This window comes from Nilaparvata lugens, chromosome 12 (genome assembly GCF_014356525.2).
Source record: "Nilaparvata lugens isolate BPH chromosome 12, ASM1435652v1, whole genome shotgun sequence".
Classification (NCBI taxonomy): Eukaryota; Metazoa; Arthropoda; class Insecta; order Hemiptera; family Delphacidae; genus Nilaparvata; species Nilaparvata lugens.
The window spans coordinates 20844758-20860526 of record NC_052515.1 but is presented as its reverse complement, the minus strand read 5'-3'; the positions used below and the strand labels follow the sequence as shown (position 1 = coordinate 20860526).

The 15769-nt window shown below is 33.7% G+C and overlaps 1 protein-coding gene across 3 annotated transcripts in view; it reads right to left on the bottom strand.

The window, feature by feature from the left end:
- The window catches only part of LOC111059057 (ETS homologous factor-like), a 72436-nt gene that overhangs the window by 55388 nt on the left and 1279 nt on the right, over window positions 1-15769 (bottom strand). The window contains exons 2-3 of one of the 3 annotated variants that reach the window (XM_039439114.1): window positions 14544-14594; window positions 13069-13285 (exon numbers count right to left, since the gene is read on the bottom strand). In XM_039439114.1, coding sequence (XP_039295048.1) covers window positions 13069-13091 — 23 coding nt within the window. In that variant the 5' untranslated portion in view covers window positions 13092-13285; window positions 14544-14594. Of the gene's footprint in view, window positions 1-13068; window positions 13286-14543; window positions 14595-15769 lie in introns of those variants that run through there. The other 2 variants (XM_039439112.1, XM_039439113.1) reach the window with 2 other exon arrangements.

Here is a 15769-nt window from a genome sequence, read left to right as displayed (position 1 = left end):
GAAAATGGCATTCTATCCGTCATTAATGAGTTCATCTATCAATTTTTGAAGGATATACATCAGATGCAGGATAGGCTACCAAAGAGCAATGACATTCACAGTCACTTCACAAGAAACCGTGAGAGTATATATATACCAAGATGCAGACTTGAAAAGTCCAAGTCGAGCTACCCTGTGATAGGCTACAAATTCCATAACTTGCTACCAACTCAAGTTAGATCATTGCCGAATAAACGTTTTCTCCAAGTACTTAGATACCCAAGTACAGGCGACTAAATTATCTGATCTAATTGTAAATTTGCTTTTACTGATCTGTTTTATTTTATTTATTATTGTCTATTGTATGTATTGTATCTGTGCAATGTATTGTATGTTTCTTTAATGTGAATTGTGACTTGGCTATATGTAACTTCTATGTTCAACTGGCCCAATAAAAACTTGAAATTTGAAACTTGAATACTTTTCTTACCTATGGTATTAGTGCAAGGAAAGTAATAAAAATCTTGAAGCACCCTTTATTTTTTCAAGTATATTTAAAGTTTTTTTTTAAATAAAAGGTGCTTCAAGATTTTTTTATTGTTTTATTAATTGTCAATTTGAGTATAGGTAGTCAAATGAATGGGCTTGCATGAAAAGATTAAAATTTCGCACAATTTAGGAACACGGATATTTTCTCCATGTCTGAATTTATTTTTTACAAACTACAGGCATTAAAACTTACGCTGGCTTATATTATAATTCATTGATACCTATTGAATCAAGCTAGCTATGATTTTAATGTGTTTTAAAAAAGCTCCAGAAAAATGAGATATCAGAGAATTGGAGTCGTAATTTTAAGATTATTCAAAAACCATTCCGGAATTTCTTTCAATTTGAGAAATAATCCGTAGGTGAGAACGGTATGATATGGCAATGAGAAAAATAAAAAGTAGGACTAATAGTTGAAGAGAAGTTTCAGGACTAAGGTCTCCTCAATTAATAAAAACCATTGACAATCTGCTTCAGTTGAGTTTTTGGTGGTTTTGTTTGTTGAGTTTATTGCATTAAAAAAGAGGATAGGTTCAGAAGAGTCAGTACAGAAAAAGATATAGTAAGGAAAGAAGTAATCGATGAATTGAACTAGAAAGGAGAAAAAGTATAACAAGTTAAACGACTTTAGTCGGAAAGGAGAAAGACAGAGTAAGAAGGAGAAGTCATAGATGACTCAAGTTAGCAGATAATCCTGGAATTTCCCAATTCTCACATAAAATCATATTATATGGAATCAGTCAACCGGTTTGTTTTAAATAGGTAACGGGCGGAAATACTTTTAAAATACAGTTGTCAATTGAATTAGACAGAAAAACTGATTCACTAACATCATGTTTCAATTCAAGGCACATGTCCTTGAAATGACGAGGACCGAGATATTTACAGAAACAAATATGCTACACATACAGATTGATGAGTAATAATTATTAAAATTGACTTCTGTTCAACGGAAGATGGTTGGCTATTATTCCCAAAGTACCTAGATTGACTCAACTTCAATTTATTAGAGCAGCAGTCAAAAGGTTGTTCAAAAAACAATCACAACAATTATTAAAAAGCCACATTGTGAGTTGATGGTGAATTTATCATAATGGATCAATGTCAGTGGATGGAATTGAATCAGACAAATAAGACGTCGGACCCGGCTGCCTAGAAAGAGTCTTTAGGACATGTCAGAGACCCTAAAATTGATCAGGGGTGACCTGAAAACTCTGACACCAGACCTGAGCCAACCAAGACACTCGATATTATTAATATTATCATAGCTTGGAAACCTTAATCTCTAATCTTGCACAACAATATTAATAGCTTATTAAAAACATAAATCATTCCTAAAAAGGGAATAAAATGGAAATTATTGTCAGTGAAAAAGTCCCCTTACAACAAGACATATATTCCCATCAACAAGAATCTCATCGCCTTATCTAACAATGCACACAATAATTGCCAGTATCAATTCAAGGAAACTAGCATTAGAACAATTATAATTATTGTGTACCTATACCAACATTCTTGGAGAACAGTTAGTTATATAGGCCTACCACATTATTATTGTTAGTTTTCCTTATAAAGGTTCAACTTTTTCTGCACACAACTTTGTAAATGAAGTGATTAATGTACGTTTTTCATTCGATAATACAACCGACGTTTACAAAAATAAAGAAACATGTGAGTTTAGTAGTTAAGCAACAATTAAACTTAATATTCTGGCCACGACTCTACAGTGAAATTCACTTCATACTGTCACCATTTCTTATGAATAATATAGATGTTTCCCGTTCAACCAATGCTGTTTGACAGTGATAGTATCTCACTGTATAGGTATCTAATGCACTGTGAGAACCGGTTGCTAACTTGTGGTGTATATATGTATATGGTTAATATGTTTGATCCTATGACGAGCAAGGTTTGGATTATGACGTCATACTGATTCTCAGAGGAAAAAGAGAGGGTGTGATTAGATTCCTCTATTTATACCATATGAATGTGAGAGAAAGAGAGAGAGAGAGAGAGATAGAAATGCGGGTCCTACCACAATATTGTGTATGAGATTGATTGATTGAGTACTTTATTTTTGTAGATTACAATATATACTTGCTCATACACTTATATAAAATAGCTTACAATACAGCAAAATTATAGATGAATTTACATAATATAGACTAAGAGAATAATTATTGAACTGTATAGGATGATACGAAAAAAGCAATTTGTAATAACTAAAGATAATACTGTTATGCATCTACATAAATTGACGGAGCTTTGGACATATCAATGCCCATTCTTCGAGAGAGAGAGAGAGAGAGAGAGAGAGAGTGAGAGAGAGAGAGAGTGAGAGAGAGAGTGATGCGGGTTCTACCACAATTGTAATAGGTAGGTACCACAATTGGTAGAGGTGCGTCAAAGCTGAAAAGATCTATAGTGATATTCATGTTATAAGGACAGTGGAAATGATAGGAAGGTATAGTCATAGTAGTATTATAGTTGCCACGCTTTATTTATCCATTTCCTTCCATAGTTGATTCAAGATAGCTACAATTCAAGCTGTAGATAGCTGTGATTCAAGTCATCCCGGTAGCCAGATGGAAATTACTGAGATATTGCAATTATTCAAATGCTAATGAATTAATTATTATTATTAAACGAAAATCCAAATTAAATGCTGTAATTCACACCGAAGACTTCTGCTACTGTAAATATTGACAATAGGGTAAAAAGCTAGATGGAAATTCGATGAGCGCTACTATTCAAAAATTGTCAGCCCGGGAACCGAACAAGTTTGCTGTTTGCTACTGACAAATAAACAACCCAGGTACTTGTGGATGAGAATACTGCGTGAGGTCTACTGTTCAAGAACTACTAGCTATTATTAAACGAAAATCCAAATTAAATGCTGTAATTCACACCGAAGACTTCTGCTACTGCAAATATTGACAACAGGGTAAACAGCTAGATGGAAATTCGATGAGCGCTACTATTCAAAAATTGTCAGCCCGGGAACCGAACAAGTTTGCTGTTTGCTAGTGACATATAAACAACCCAGGTACTTGTGGATGAGAATACTGCGTGAGGTCTACTGTTCACAGAACTACTAGCTATTATTAAACGAAAATCCAAATTAAATGCTGTAATTCACACCGAAGACTTCTGCTACTGCAAATATTGACAACAGGGTAAACAGCTAGATGGAAATTCGATGAGCGCTACTATTCAAAAATTGTCAGCCCGGGAACCGAACAAGTTTGCTGTTTGCTAGTGACATATAAACAACCCAGGTACTTGTGGATGAGAATACTGCGTGAGGTCTACTGTTCACAGAACTACTAGCTATTATTAAACGAAAATCCAAATTAAATGCTGTAATTCACACCGAAGACTTCTGCTACTGCAAATATTGACAACAGGGTAAACAGCTAGATGGAAATTCGATGAGCGCTACTATTCAAAAATTGTCAGCCCGGGAACCGAACAAGTTTGCTGTTTGCTAGTGACATATAAACAACCCAGGTACTTGTGGATGAGAATACTGAGTGAGGTCTACTGTTCACAGAACTACTAGCTATTATTAAACGAAAATCCAAATTAAATGCTGTAATTCACACCGAAGACTTCTGCTACTGCAAATATTGACAACAGGGTAAACAGCTAGATGGAAATTCGATGAGCGCTACTATTCAAAAATTATTTGTCAGCCCGGGTTCTTTATTTGTCAGTAGCAAACAGCAAACGGGTTCGGCTCCCGGGCTGACAAATAATTTTTGAATAGTAGCGCTCATCGAATTTCCATCTAGCTGTTTACCCTGTTGTCAATATTTGCAGTAGCAGAAGTCTTCGGTGTGAATTACAGCATTTCATTTGGATTTTCGTTTAATAATAGCTAGTAGTTCTGTGAACAGTAGACCTCACGCAGTATTCTCATCCACAAGTACCTGATTGAAACTATAGAGCTTATGGAAATACAGCATTAGACTGGCTTCTCCACACATCTGTGTAATCACTTGTCAGCTGATTTATGATGAATAATTCTATAGTCTGATTTTTACTCTAATATTGGCGTATGAAGGAGGCTCCTTTTTTCTTTTATATTATCCTTGAAATGGTTTATTTTCAAAAACCTTGTATACGTCGACGCGCAATTAAAAAAGGAACATACCTGTCAAATTTCATGAAAATCTACTACCGCGTTTCGCCGTAAATGCGCAACATATGAACATTTAAACATTAAGAGAAATGCCAAACCGTCGACTTGAGTCTTAGACCTCACTTCGCTCGGTCAATAATTTCGGTAGCCTATAATGTTTGATATGATATTAATGCTGATTCTTGTAAATAATGATCAATTATATCTTGAATACATTGCAAAACGGCAACCATTAAACATTATTGAATAAAAATAAAATGGAATGAAATAGACAGCTGTACTATAGAATTAAGTTTGTTTTGTGTCCTTCAAAATTATTTCTGTAATATGTGAATTTTTTTTTCATTTATTGCCAATTAGAATATTCAAAACATATTACAAAATCTTTATAATATGACATATCATTAAAAATATAAATAAATAAGCATAATTACTCATACATATACTTGAATAAAATTAAAATAAAATATAAAATCTAGGCATCACCAGCAAAAAGAAAATCTTTGCCCGCTGGTGAGAGTTGCAAAACAGTAAAAGAAAAACATAATACAGTATTTCGAAATGATGCAGAAAGTTTAAGTTAAATTTAACTAATAATTACAAAATTTTATAACAGCAGAATCATAAAAATTCAAACAAATATTGTGCAGAGAAAAGACTATAAAATGAAAATAAAATAATCTATATTAAATTGCTATATTACTTTCCTTGCCCTATTACCATAGGCAAGGAAAGTATTGCTTTCCGAAAAAAATTAAGGAACCCCAATTTCTAAATTTCTATACGTTTCAAGGTCCCCTGAGTCTAAAAAAGTGGTTTTTGGGTATTGGTCTGTGTGTGTATGTGTGTGTGCACGATATCTCATCTCCCATATTAACGGAATGACTTGAAATTCGGAACGTAAGGTCCTTACAATATAAGGATCCGACACGAACAATTTCGATCAAATGCAATTCAAGATGGCGGCTAAAATGGAAAAAATGTTGTCAAAAACAGGGTTTTTCGCGATTTTCTCGAAAACGGCTCCAACGATTTTGATCAAATTTATACCTAAAATAGTCATTGATAAGCTCTATCAACTGCCACAAGTGTGTGTGTGTGTGTGTGTGTGTGTGTGTGTGTGTGTGTGTGTGTGTGTGTGTGTGTGTGTGTGTGTGTGTGTGTGTGAGTGTGTTAATTATTTATTAAGAAATAAATTCTCAATAGATTTTATTAATAGACTAGTTTTTATATAAGACAAATTTGAAATTGATTGATTGATAAATAATTAATTATAAATTATTTGTACAGTCGCGGTTCATCTCGTCGTGCTCTGGGTATAACAAGAGAAGGGCAGAGGCTAGTGGCAGACGCGTTTCTATTACCAAAATTGAAAAAAAAACTATAAAATTATCAGTTCCTCTCAAATTGTCTCTGCAATTCATAATATTTTTAATGTGAAGGTTGGAGGAAGCATACACAAGTGTAATATTATATGCCCACTCTATGACAATACCGGTATTGTACATACCGTACTGGTAATTATCGAATAAATACTACAATAGAAGATGAAAAATAAATTTCGTTTTCTCCTTTTCAAATTTCATCTTGTGCTCTAGTACTTCCGAGCAGAGCATGGTCACTTGATATTATATAAAATATCGGGGACCGAGCTTCGCTCTGGAGTACAAAAGCATAAAAAATTTATTACGAAAGAAGAAATTATAATAACATTAATACAGAAATGTTTTATCTAATAACAGTAAATTTAGATTAATTCCCAGAGGAATACAAAAATTTCCCTCACGAAGGCCCAGTTGCACAAAAGCCGGTTGAATTTAAATCCTGATTAACTTAACGTGAACCAAATCAGAGAAGACCATTTAAAAAAGATGGATCAACTGGAATTAATCAGGATTGAAAATAATCCGGCTTTTTTGCAACCGGCACTAAGTACCTGATTGCATGATTACAAAAGTTCAACAGCTGAGTCATAATTTTGACACTGTCCCACACACATGAACTCGCTCACCCACTTCCATCACCAACAGACGACGACATAATTATCATATGTTTTTCCAAGGATGAATAATAATTATCCTTTTAATGTCCTTCAGCGAGTTTTCCGAGGGATGAGACCTAGTGAAATCGAATCTTTATATTATAAACCTACTATGTTCTGAATTTCGTGAGAATCGTTAGAGCCGTTTTCGAGATCCGGTGAAATACAAACATATAAACATTCAAACATCTAAACATATAAACAGAAGTTGCTCGTTTAATAGTATAGGATTTAATTTAAAAATGCAATTAACCATAAATAAGTAATGAAGTAGATACAGTGCCGCGTTCTAACAGCGAGTTTTAGCACTAGGTGAAGGAATACGCCTAGACAAAGTAAATGACGAGCAGCTTTCAACACACACATATTTTAAATTAATAATAACATTTTGGTGATATAATGCTGTTTCATTTATGTAGACTGAATGATAATTAATTATTATTGAAACTACGTGTGAGGAGTTTGACGAAAATTGTTGAATCTTGAATAGGTTTAAAATTCTAGCATTGGCTTTCCACGCAGAAACCTATTTTAAAAACATGTAAGAAGAAAATTCATGAACGTCATAGATCCAAAAATATCCCAAATTCAATCAAGATATTGCAATAATTATTATATCATGTTAGAATCCTTTGGCAAGACCAAAAACGAACACTGTGAACGTGAACGGACCAATTTACATGCGCGGTTTGGGACAAAACATGCAGTCTTATATTCAGTACCGGCATGTGCAAGGTTTAAAAAAATATGATGACTGAGTATAAAGAGAAAATAATTTGTATTACATACGAAATACAATTATTATTGCAATTACCAATTGCATACAACCTATATTTGTTCCGTCTTTCTAGAACAAATTCATTAAGAGCTAAATCAGTGCAAACGGTAACTGGACCAAATCATATGCATTTTTATCAAACGTGTTAGCATCCCTAAAGGTTTTGCCGTTTGTATTCGATTTAAAAAAATTCACGTTAATTGGGACAAAATTGAAAATAGATAGAAATGAATGGTGGTGCCATCTCGCCGTCATTTTACAAAACTGCTTGGACTTGGTGCTATAGAGAGCTCCAATAATTACAGTTTTTTACTTTCCTTGCCCTATTACCATAGGTAAGGAAAGTATTACTTCCGTTTACGAAACGTTTCAAGGTCCCCTGAGTCCAAAAACTCAGGTTTTTGGGTATTGGTGTCTGTATGTGTGTGTGTGTGTGGTGTGTGTGTGTGTGGTGTGTGTGTGTGTGTGTGTGTGTGTGTGTGTGTGTGTGTGTGTGGTGTGTGTGTGTGTGTGTGTGTGTGTTGTGTGTGTGTGTGTGTGTGTAAGGAAAGTATAGGTAAGGAAAGTATTGCTTTCCGAAAAAAATTGAGGTACCCCAATTTCTAAATTTCTATACGTTTCAAGGTCCCCTGAGTCCAAAAACTCAGGTTTTTGGGTATTGGTGTCTGTATGTGTGTGTGCAGGGGTGCCCACAAGGGGGGGGGGCATGGCGCAATTTGCGCCATCAACATTTTTGGGGGGCATGATTTTTTTTTTTTTTTGTCAACATTTTGAATCATGGCTAAAAATGAAGGTATTAACTTAGATAGAGATATCCTAATGTGGTTAATTTAAATAATTTTTCTCACCTTTACAATGTTATATTTTGCCAAGTGTAACTTAATATAAAGCATAAAAAATATTTTGTAAGCAGGAATTTTAGTAATTTTAAGTCTATGAGTTTGAAGGTGAATCTTTGACAAACATAAATTATAACTTCATCATCTACTATTATTCTGATTTCCTTTGCTTAATTTTAATTTTTAATGGTCCTGTGTTTGAGTTTCCTTGCAACCTAATTTTCTTAAAAGCACAATGATAAGTTGAATTGTAATGAACATTTTAATCTAATAATTATTTTAATTTCGAAGGCGTTTCATGATGATATTAATGTCTCTGAAATGGGAATGCAATTATAAACAACATCGCAAACTCTAGTGAATTTGACAGAAGAAAAAACTTCTCTTGTCAAAAATTTGTGGAAAATATTAAATGAAGCCAATTTTAATCTTTCAAATTTACACCCTATTTACCACACAGTAATCAAGTAGGCTAATTATTGCAATGCTTCATCAATTTTTCTATTTTGTATAATAGTCCAGTCAAATGGTCGTTTTTCAGGAAACAGCCCGAAAGATTTTTTCGCGACGGTTCTATATGTATTTTGGGCGCTGAATTCTAATCTCAAATTTGCTGACACGCCAGAGGGCGGCTTCACCCCCAAAACTCCCAAAAAACCAAATATCGGACTTTTTTAAGTTTTCCATTTAATCTTGAGAACATTTAACTTTTCGAGATAAAGCATTCTCTAAAATATTGAAGATAATAAAATTTCCAATAAATTGAGTGGTCGCGCAGGACTCTACGATTTTTTATTCCGGAGCTAAGAGTTTCAAAAATGGGGTATTTTTTAAGGGGTTTTCAAAATTATGCAAACCTACCACTTCTACCCTATACAACTAGGATCTTTTTCTAGTAATGATAGAAAGCCACACATCACGTGAATTAACAATATCAATTCTGAACAGAATTCCTTAGGTATTTTTGAATTTAGTAGTTGTGGCAGGGGGAATACACCCAGAAATAGAAAATCATGTCCTACTGCCAAAATTCAAATTCTCATTATAATACCTCATCATGGCCTTCCTAAAAAAAAGAAACATATTTCGGCTGAAATCACCTTACGAAGGTTATGTTCTATGAGAATCACTCGTTAGATTTCAGTATTTCCTAGTGGGGGGCACACATAAGGATACGTCCAGGATCAAAACTTTAATCACTTATAACTTTTGACTGAATCGTACATCTCGTACTACAGCTCGTTCATATCAGCTCGACAAGGCGGTTGAAAATCATGTATCATAACACTAAAATTTGTAAAAAAATAGGAAATTCCTCCTTTAGTGTATTTTAGCCCATATTTCAATGCATGGAAAAATGACCGATTTCTATATTCAAAACTGTGTGTCTCGGTAACTCAAAATGATACTTGGTCTTGATTTGAAGAAAAGAATCTCCTCTTTTATGTGAGGTGAATGATTTTTGTAAAAATATAATCGTGAAATAAGATACGTTTGTTTCAAAAAATCAAGAAATTTGCGATATTTTTCTCATTTTCACAGTCTCGACAGTTTTTCGATATAAACAGTAATGTAAGATCAATTTAAGGCAACTCAACTTATACAGCATGAAATTTTCTCTCATTTAAGACCAATCGCAAGTTTCTATCATGTATTGTACTCAATTAAGAGAGACTCTTTAATAACAGTAAAATCATAAGAAAAATGAGAAAATAAAGATTATCATTCAATTGGCTGTAACTTTTGAACGGTATTGGAAACAGAAGTATAATTAATGGGAGTGAGAAGAGGAGAAAATTCATCACAACCTCGACTACTTTTCGGATTTTTTATCTGAAGTGTTCCATAAGATACGCAACGTTGCATATGCGAGACTGTGAAAATGGGGGAAATATCACAAATTTCAGATAAAAAATCCAAAAAGTAGTCCTGCGCGACCACTCAATTCATTGGAATTTTCATTATCTTTAATATTATATAGAGAATGCTTTTTCTCGAAAAATTCAAGGTTCTCGAGATTGAATTGAAAACTTAAAAAAAGTCCAGAATTTTGATGGTGAAGTCGCCCTTTGGCGTGTCAGCAAATTTCAGATTAGAATTCAGCGCCCCAAAATACATATAGAACCATAAAAAAAATTCATTAGTACTTCCCCAATCATTTTAAAGAATTGAGCTCTGTTTATCAATGAATAAATAACGAGCAAAGCTCGGTGCCCCGATATTTGGTATTAATAGATAGAATTTACAAAATGTACTTGTTCAGATGATATCTCTATTCCAAAAACCAAACCATTTAAAGATACATTTTGTTCGACTTGTGTTATTTACTCCTGTGATGTTAAAAAGTGAATACTACCAACAACACAACATCAGTGACAACCTGTTCCAATTTATGATAAATATCGGGACACCGAGCTCCGCTCTGGAGTACCTACAAAAGCATATAAAAATTATTACGAAAGAAGAAATTATAAAAAATATTCTTAGTTCATACAGAAAGGTTCTATCTAATCACAGTGGATTGAGATTAATTCGCAGAGGAATGCAAAAATTTCTCTCACAAAAGTATGTTAAATTTTAATCCTGATTAATTTCACGTGAACCAAATCACAGAAGACCATCTCAAGAAGATAGCTTATCTGATTGGTTCTACTGGAATTAGTCAGCATTAAAATTTAACCGGCTTTTGTACAACTGCCACTAAGTACTTGATTGGATTAGGTACCTACAAAAGTTCAACAGCTGAGTCATAATTTTGTCTCAGTCCCACACTCATGCACTCGCTCACTCACTTCCATCATCAACAGACGACGAAATTATCAGCTGTTTTTCCAAGGATGGATAAATTCTTTAATGTCCTTCAGCGAGTTTCCCCAGGGATGAGACCTAGTGCAATCGAATTTTTATATTATAAACCTACTATGTTCTGAATTTCGTGAGAATCGTTAGAGTCGTTTTCGAGATCCGGTGGAATACAAACATCTAAACATTTAAACATCAAAATATGTAAACATCTAAACAGAAATTGCTCGTTTAATATTATAGGATTTAGAATACCTAAACTTGCCGACATTATAATATTGTATGAATAAAATCGTTCCAAATTTGTATGAATGTTTAGGTACCAAAATTGCTATGCAATATTCTTTTGCAATAAAGAATTATCAATGATATTATTATTCAACTTTTTATAAGTAACCTCAAAATTTAAAAAGCAAAGCCTTCCTTACTTATCTTTTAATATCCTATTAAAATATTTGCCATGTAGTTTTTCCTGATGTAATGTAGTACTTTCTAGTCCTCCCGAACAAGAACGGGTGCACTGCTAGTCTCAAAAATAATATCAAAAAGATACTTTATTTCTATTTTAAACGAGATAAGAAACGATGGTATATATTTTTACAATATTATGAAACAGAAAGAATTCCTCACAAGACCAAAGGTGAATAATGTCCTTTTTAGAATGTAAGATGTGAATTTCATTTTCATACACTGACTAATGTTAAAAACTAAAGGGTTGGGAATTGGGGTACTTTGGGGGGGGTGGCATTATTCTTGGATTGGGGGGGGCATGCACCATTGCCGTTGGGGGGGCTGGGCACCCCTGTGTGTGTGTGTGTGTGTGTGTGGTGTGTGTGTGTGTGTGTGTGTGTGTGTGTGTGTGTGTGTATGTGTGTGTGTGTGTGTGTGTGTGTGTGTGTGTGTGTGTGTGTGTGGTGTGTGTGTGTGTGTGTGTATGTGCGTCTGTGCGTCTGTGTACACGATATCTCATCTCCCAATCAACACAATGACTTGAAGTTTGGAACTTAAGGTCCTTACAATATAAGGATCTGACACGAACAATTTCGATCAAATGCAATTCAAGATGGCGGCTAAAATGGAAAAAATGTTGTCAAAAACAGAGTTTTTCGCGATTTTCTCGAAAACGGCTCCAACTAAAATAGTCATTGATAAGCTCTATCAACTGCCACAAGTCCCATATCTGTAAAAATTTCAGGAGCTCCGCCCCATCTATGCAAAGTTCGATTTTAGATTTCGAATTATCAGGTCTCAGATATAATTTAAACGAAAAAATTTCGAGTGGAAAAAATTGAGCATGGAAATCTCTTCAATTAATGTCCAGTAACATTTTCACCTAAAATTGAAAATAAGCTCAAAATTTGAGAAAATGTAATTATTCAATTGAAAACTTTTGGCAACTGTTGATTCTATTAAATCATTCACTATAAAGAGATAGCAGATCTCGTGTGTATCCAGCGTTATTGAACTGTCACCAGCTGGCTCAGATCTTTGACTTGAGATGCGCGTTTACACTAGCGTCAGGTGATCAATTTTCATAACGGCAAGGAAAGTTGTGTGAGTGCGCCACACCAGATTTTTTTATTAACTTTGGTGTTGCTATCGTTTTTCAACAATGTATAAATATAATTGATAAACAAAATACCAAATCTCAATCATGAAAGTTTATTATTATCATTGAGAACTAATTTTTGGCCAATAAAACATAATTGAACATGCTTAACAAGAAAGAACAGTTCATATTTTATCAGATAGGACACATTGGCAAGGCGAAGAATTCCTATCTTGCTCCACTGCCGTTATAACAAGGACCTCACTATAGATAGAGTACTGAATAAATCGACGACAAATTCGTACAAAGCAAAAGGCATTTTTAGTTTTAGTTTAGACAGCAAAATATTTTACTATCAGTAATTTCTAGAAGATTGCATTTACTCACCCAATAAAATCCGATTCAGCCATGTTTTCTGAGTTTGGAGATCCACTTATTCCAATTGGCTCAGCATACTGGTGACAGTTGGATAGGTCCACCGCCAGAGTAGTTGGAAGGAGAATTCTCAAAGTATATATGTAGCTTATACGTGGGAAATTCTCATGGTGGCCACCGGTTCAGAGAAATCCGCAATAGTCTGCAGAATGTAACTGATGCTCATACCCTGGACGAAAATATCTCAAATTAATATTCATAAATATCTAAATAGCCAATAATTGATAAATTGAATACATTGTTTTGGAGCTTCTCCGTGATTGAAAAACAGTGATTCTGTTGTCTATTCCACTTCATTGAATAATTTGCATAAAGTTTCGTGTTGAAACCAGCTGAAGATGTGTTGGTTTCAACACAAAATTGCAGTCCTGCAAATTGTTTAATAAAGTGGAATTGACAACAGAGTCAGTGCTTTCCAATTATGGAGAAGCTCCTACTCTCCTAGTCACCAGGAAGAAATTTCAAACAAACAAAAATACATAATAATTATTAGTTCAAATGATGAAATACTTTTCATCAGCTTCTGTAAAACATCTCATGAAAGAACCCCATATTAACTGTAAAGATACATCACAAACAAAATTATTTGATTATCATTTATGTTTCAACTTTTGAACTTAATATAATAAAGATTTTAGGGTATAGTTAGCGCATACATTAAAATAATTTTCAATATTTTAATTAAGATTCATTAGAAATGTCAAGCTCCTTCTTACTAGACATAGGCTATAAAATAATCACACAGTTTCAGTGAGACTTACTTCAAATTTTCGGCATTAATTATAAACAGAATCATTTATGTTATTTTCCAAGGAATGATCAGAATTTGAAATAAATCTCAATATATAGCCGTACTATCCATGTCTAGTCCATGGCTCTTTTCCCTGTATACAGAACATTTATGGAACAGACAGAAGACACCTACAAATCATTGTGCCAATCTATTAATAAATCATTATTGAATCGGCAAAAATTCGCCACTTTACTTGCTTTACATGGGCTTTGAATAAAAGCAGGATTCGTAATCTAGATAGAATTACTCTACTGTTTATATTCATATCCAATATTGACATCGTCAAATCAGTAGATAATTGGCAATTTCTGCATTGAAACTTTTATATTTTTTATAAGATCAAGAGTTGAACGGATTTTTTAGAGTAAGGATAAGAGGAAAAGTTTGATTATTCAGACACAGAGAATTTTAATCAAACTTGTGAAAATTGTTAGATAAAAATTCTAAGAGACGTTTCACAAAGTTTCAATTTTTCAACTTTAAACAGTCAACTCTATTAACTTTACCTCTCTTCAACTCTATCAACTTTCAATTCAACTCAGAAGCTCTCTATAACACTTATTACAGTACTTAATTCAAAACTATTGCCTACTTTACAAAATAATAAAACAGAAAATTAATTAACTAGACAAACCTTCATGAACGCTAGTAGTTCTGTCAAAATATCCACACTGTATGGATGGGCCTGTGAGGAGGAATGAAAAGCATTGTCAGATTTTTCTGTATAGTAAGCCATTATGGCTTACTATGGATCAACAGGAAAATTATGAAGGAAAGTATGCTATCGGAACCAATATTATTATCAGAGTACAGGAAAATCACATGGAGAAAACGTTTTAGATTATTTGATGAACTCAAATTGATCAAAACTTCCCATGCACATTGGAAATATTGGAACAAGGAAATTAATTAATCATGTAACTGTGTTTGTTATTAGTGTGAAGAACCTAGGGGCGTTGCTATATATTATGCATTAGGATGAAATTGTTTTGAAATTTTGAAACATTCAAGAAATTCTATTGAAAGGAGAGGAATAGAACTTCGTTGCAAGCATTTGATTTTTCAATGATGAACACATAAACTTGAAATAGACAGTTGGAGAATAAATATTTAAAGAAAAACTCTTTGATTCTCATACTTTGAATTCATATTAATATACTTAAAGTGAATTTAAATTCTCAAATTATAAGCTGATAATCAACCTATTTGAGAATATATTATGTTATTAATTATGTATTAGCTTTATGCAAAGCTGGGGGCACACCTGTTATTCAGTATTCCGATACGATTCATGACCGATATTTCTGTGGGGTGGAGAGGTGGCGGTAGAACAGGTCATACTGTATTATGATGGATAGGTGAGGCTTGTCCCATTCAAGTCCGTTGTCTATTTCACCGGTCAGTCATTTGCCAGCATGATTGAAGTAGGTTCGGAACCCTGCATGAAAAGTATGTCCCCGACTTGAGGTTTCCATCTAAGTAAATCCATCGGTTTCTATCTCCTCAGTATTTACCAGTGATAAACTGTGTACCATTGAATTAAGAATGATGCCTATCTTCCAATAGGCTGAGTTGGTGACCGGAACTTTGGGACCAACAAGGAAAAAGAGGTATTTTGAGACTAAGTTTGGGGTCTACCTGCGTGGTGATTAGCAAACAATAGTCGGCTGTTTTGAGCCGTGATGTGTTGACACACTTCTTTCACTGAATGAAAACCATTCATATAAAAACATTTTTAGAAATAGTTTTGTGTAGGCTACTGAGTAGAGAAACAATCTACAGTATTTATATTAGAGACATCTTCAAAAGGCTTTTCTTAGATCAAATAAAGTTCAGAAAAACAATATAACCATCAAAAGA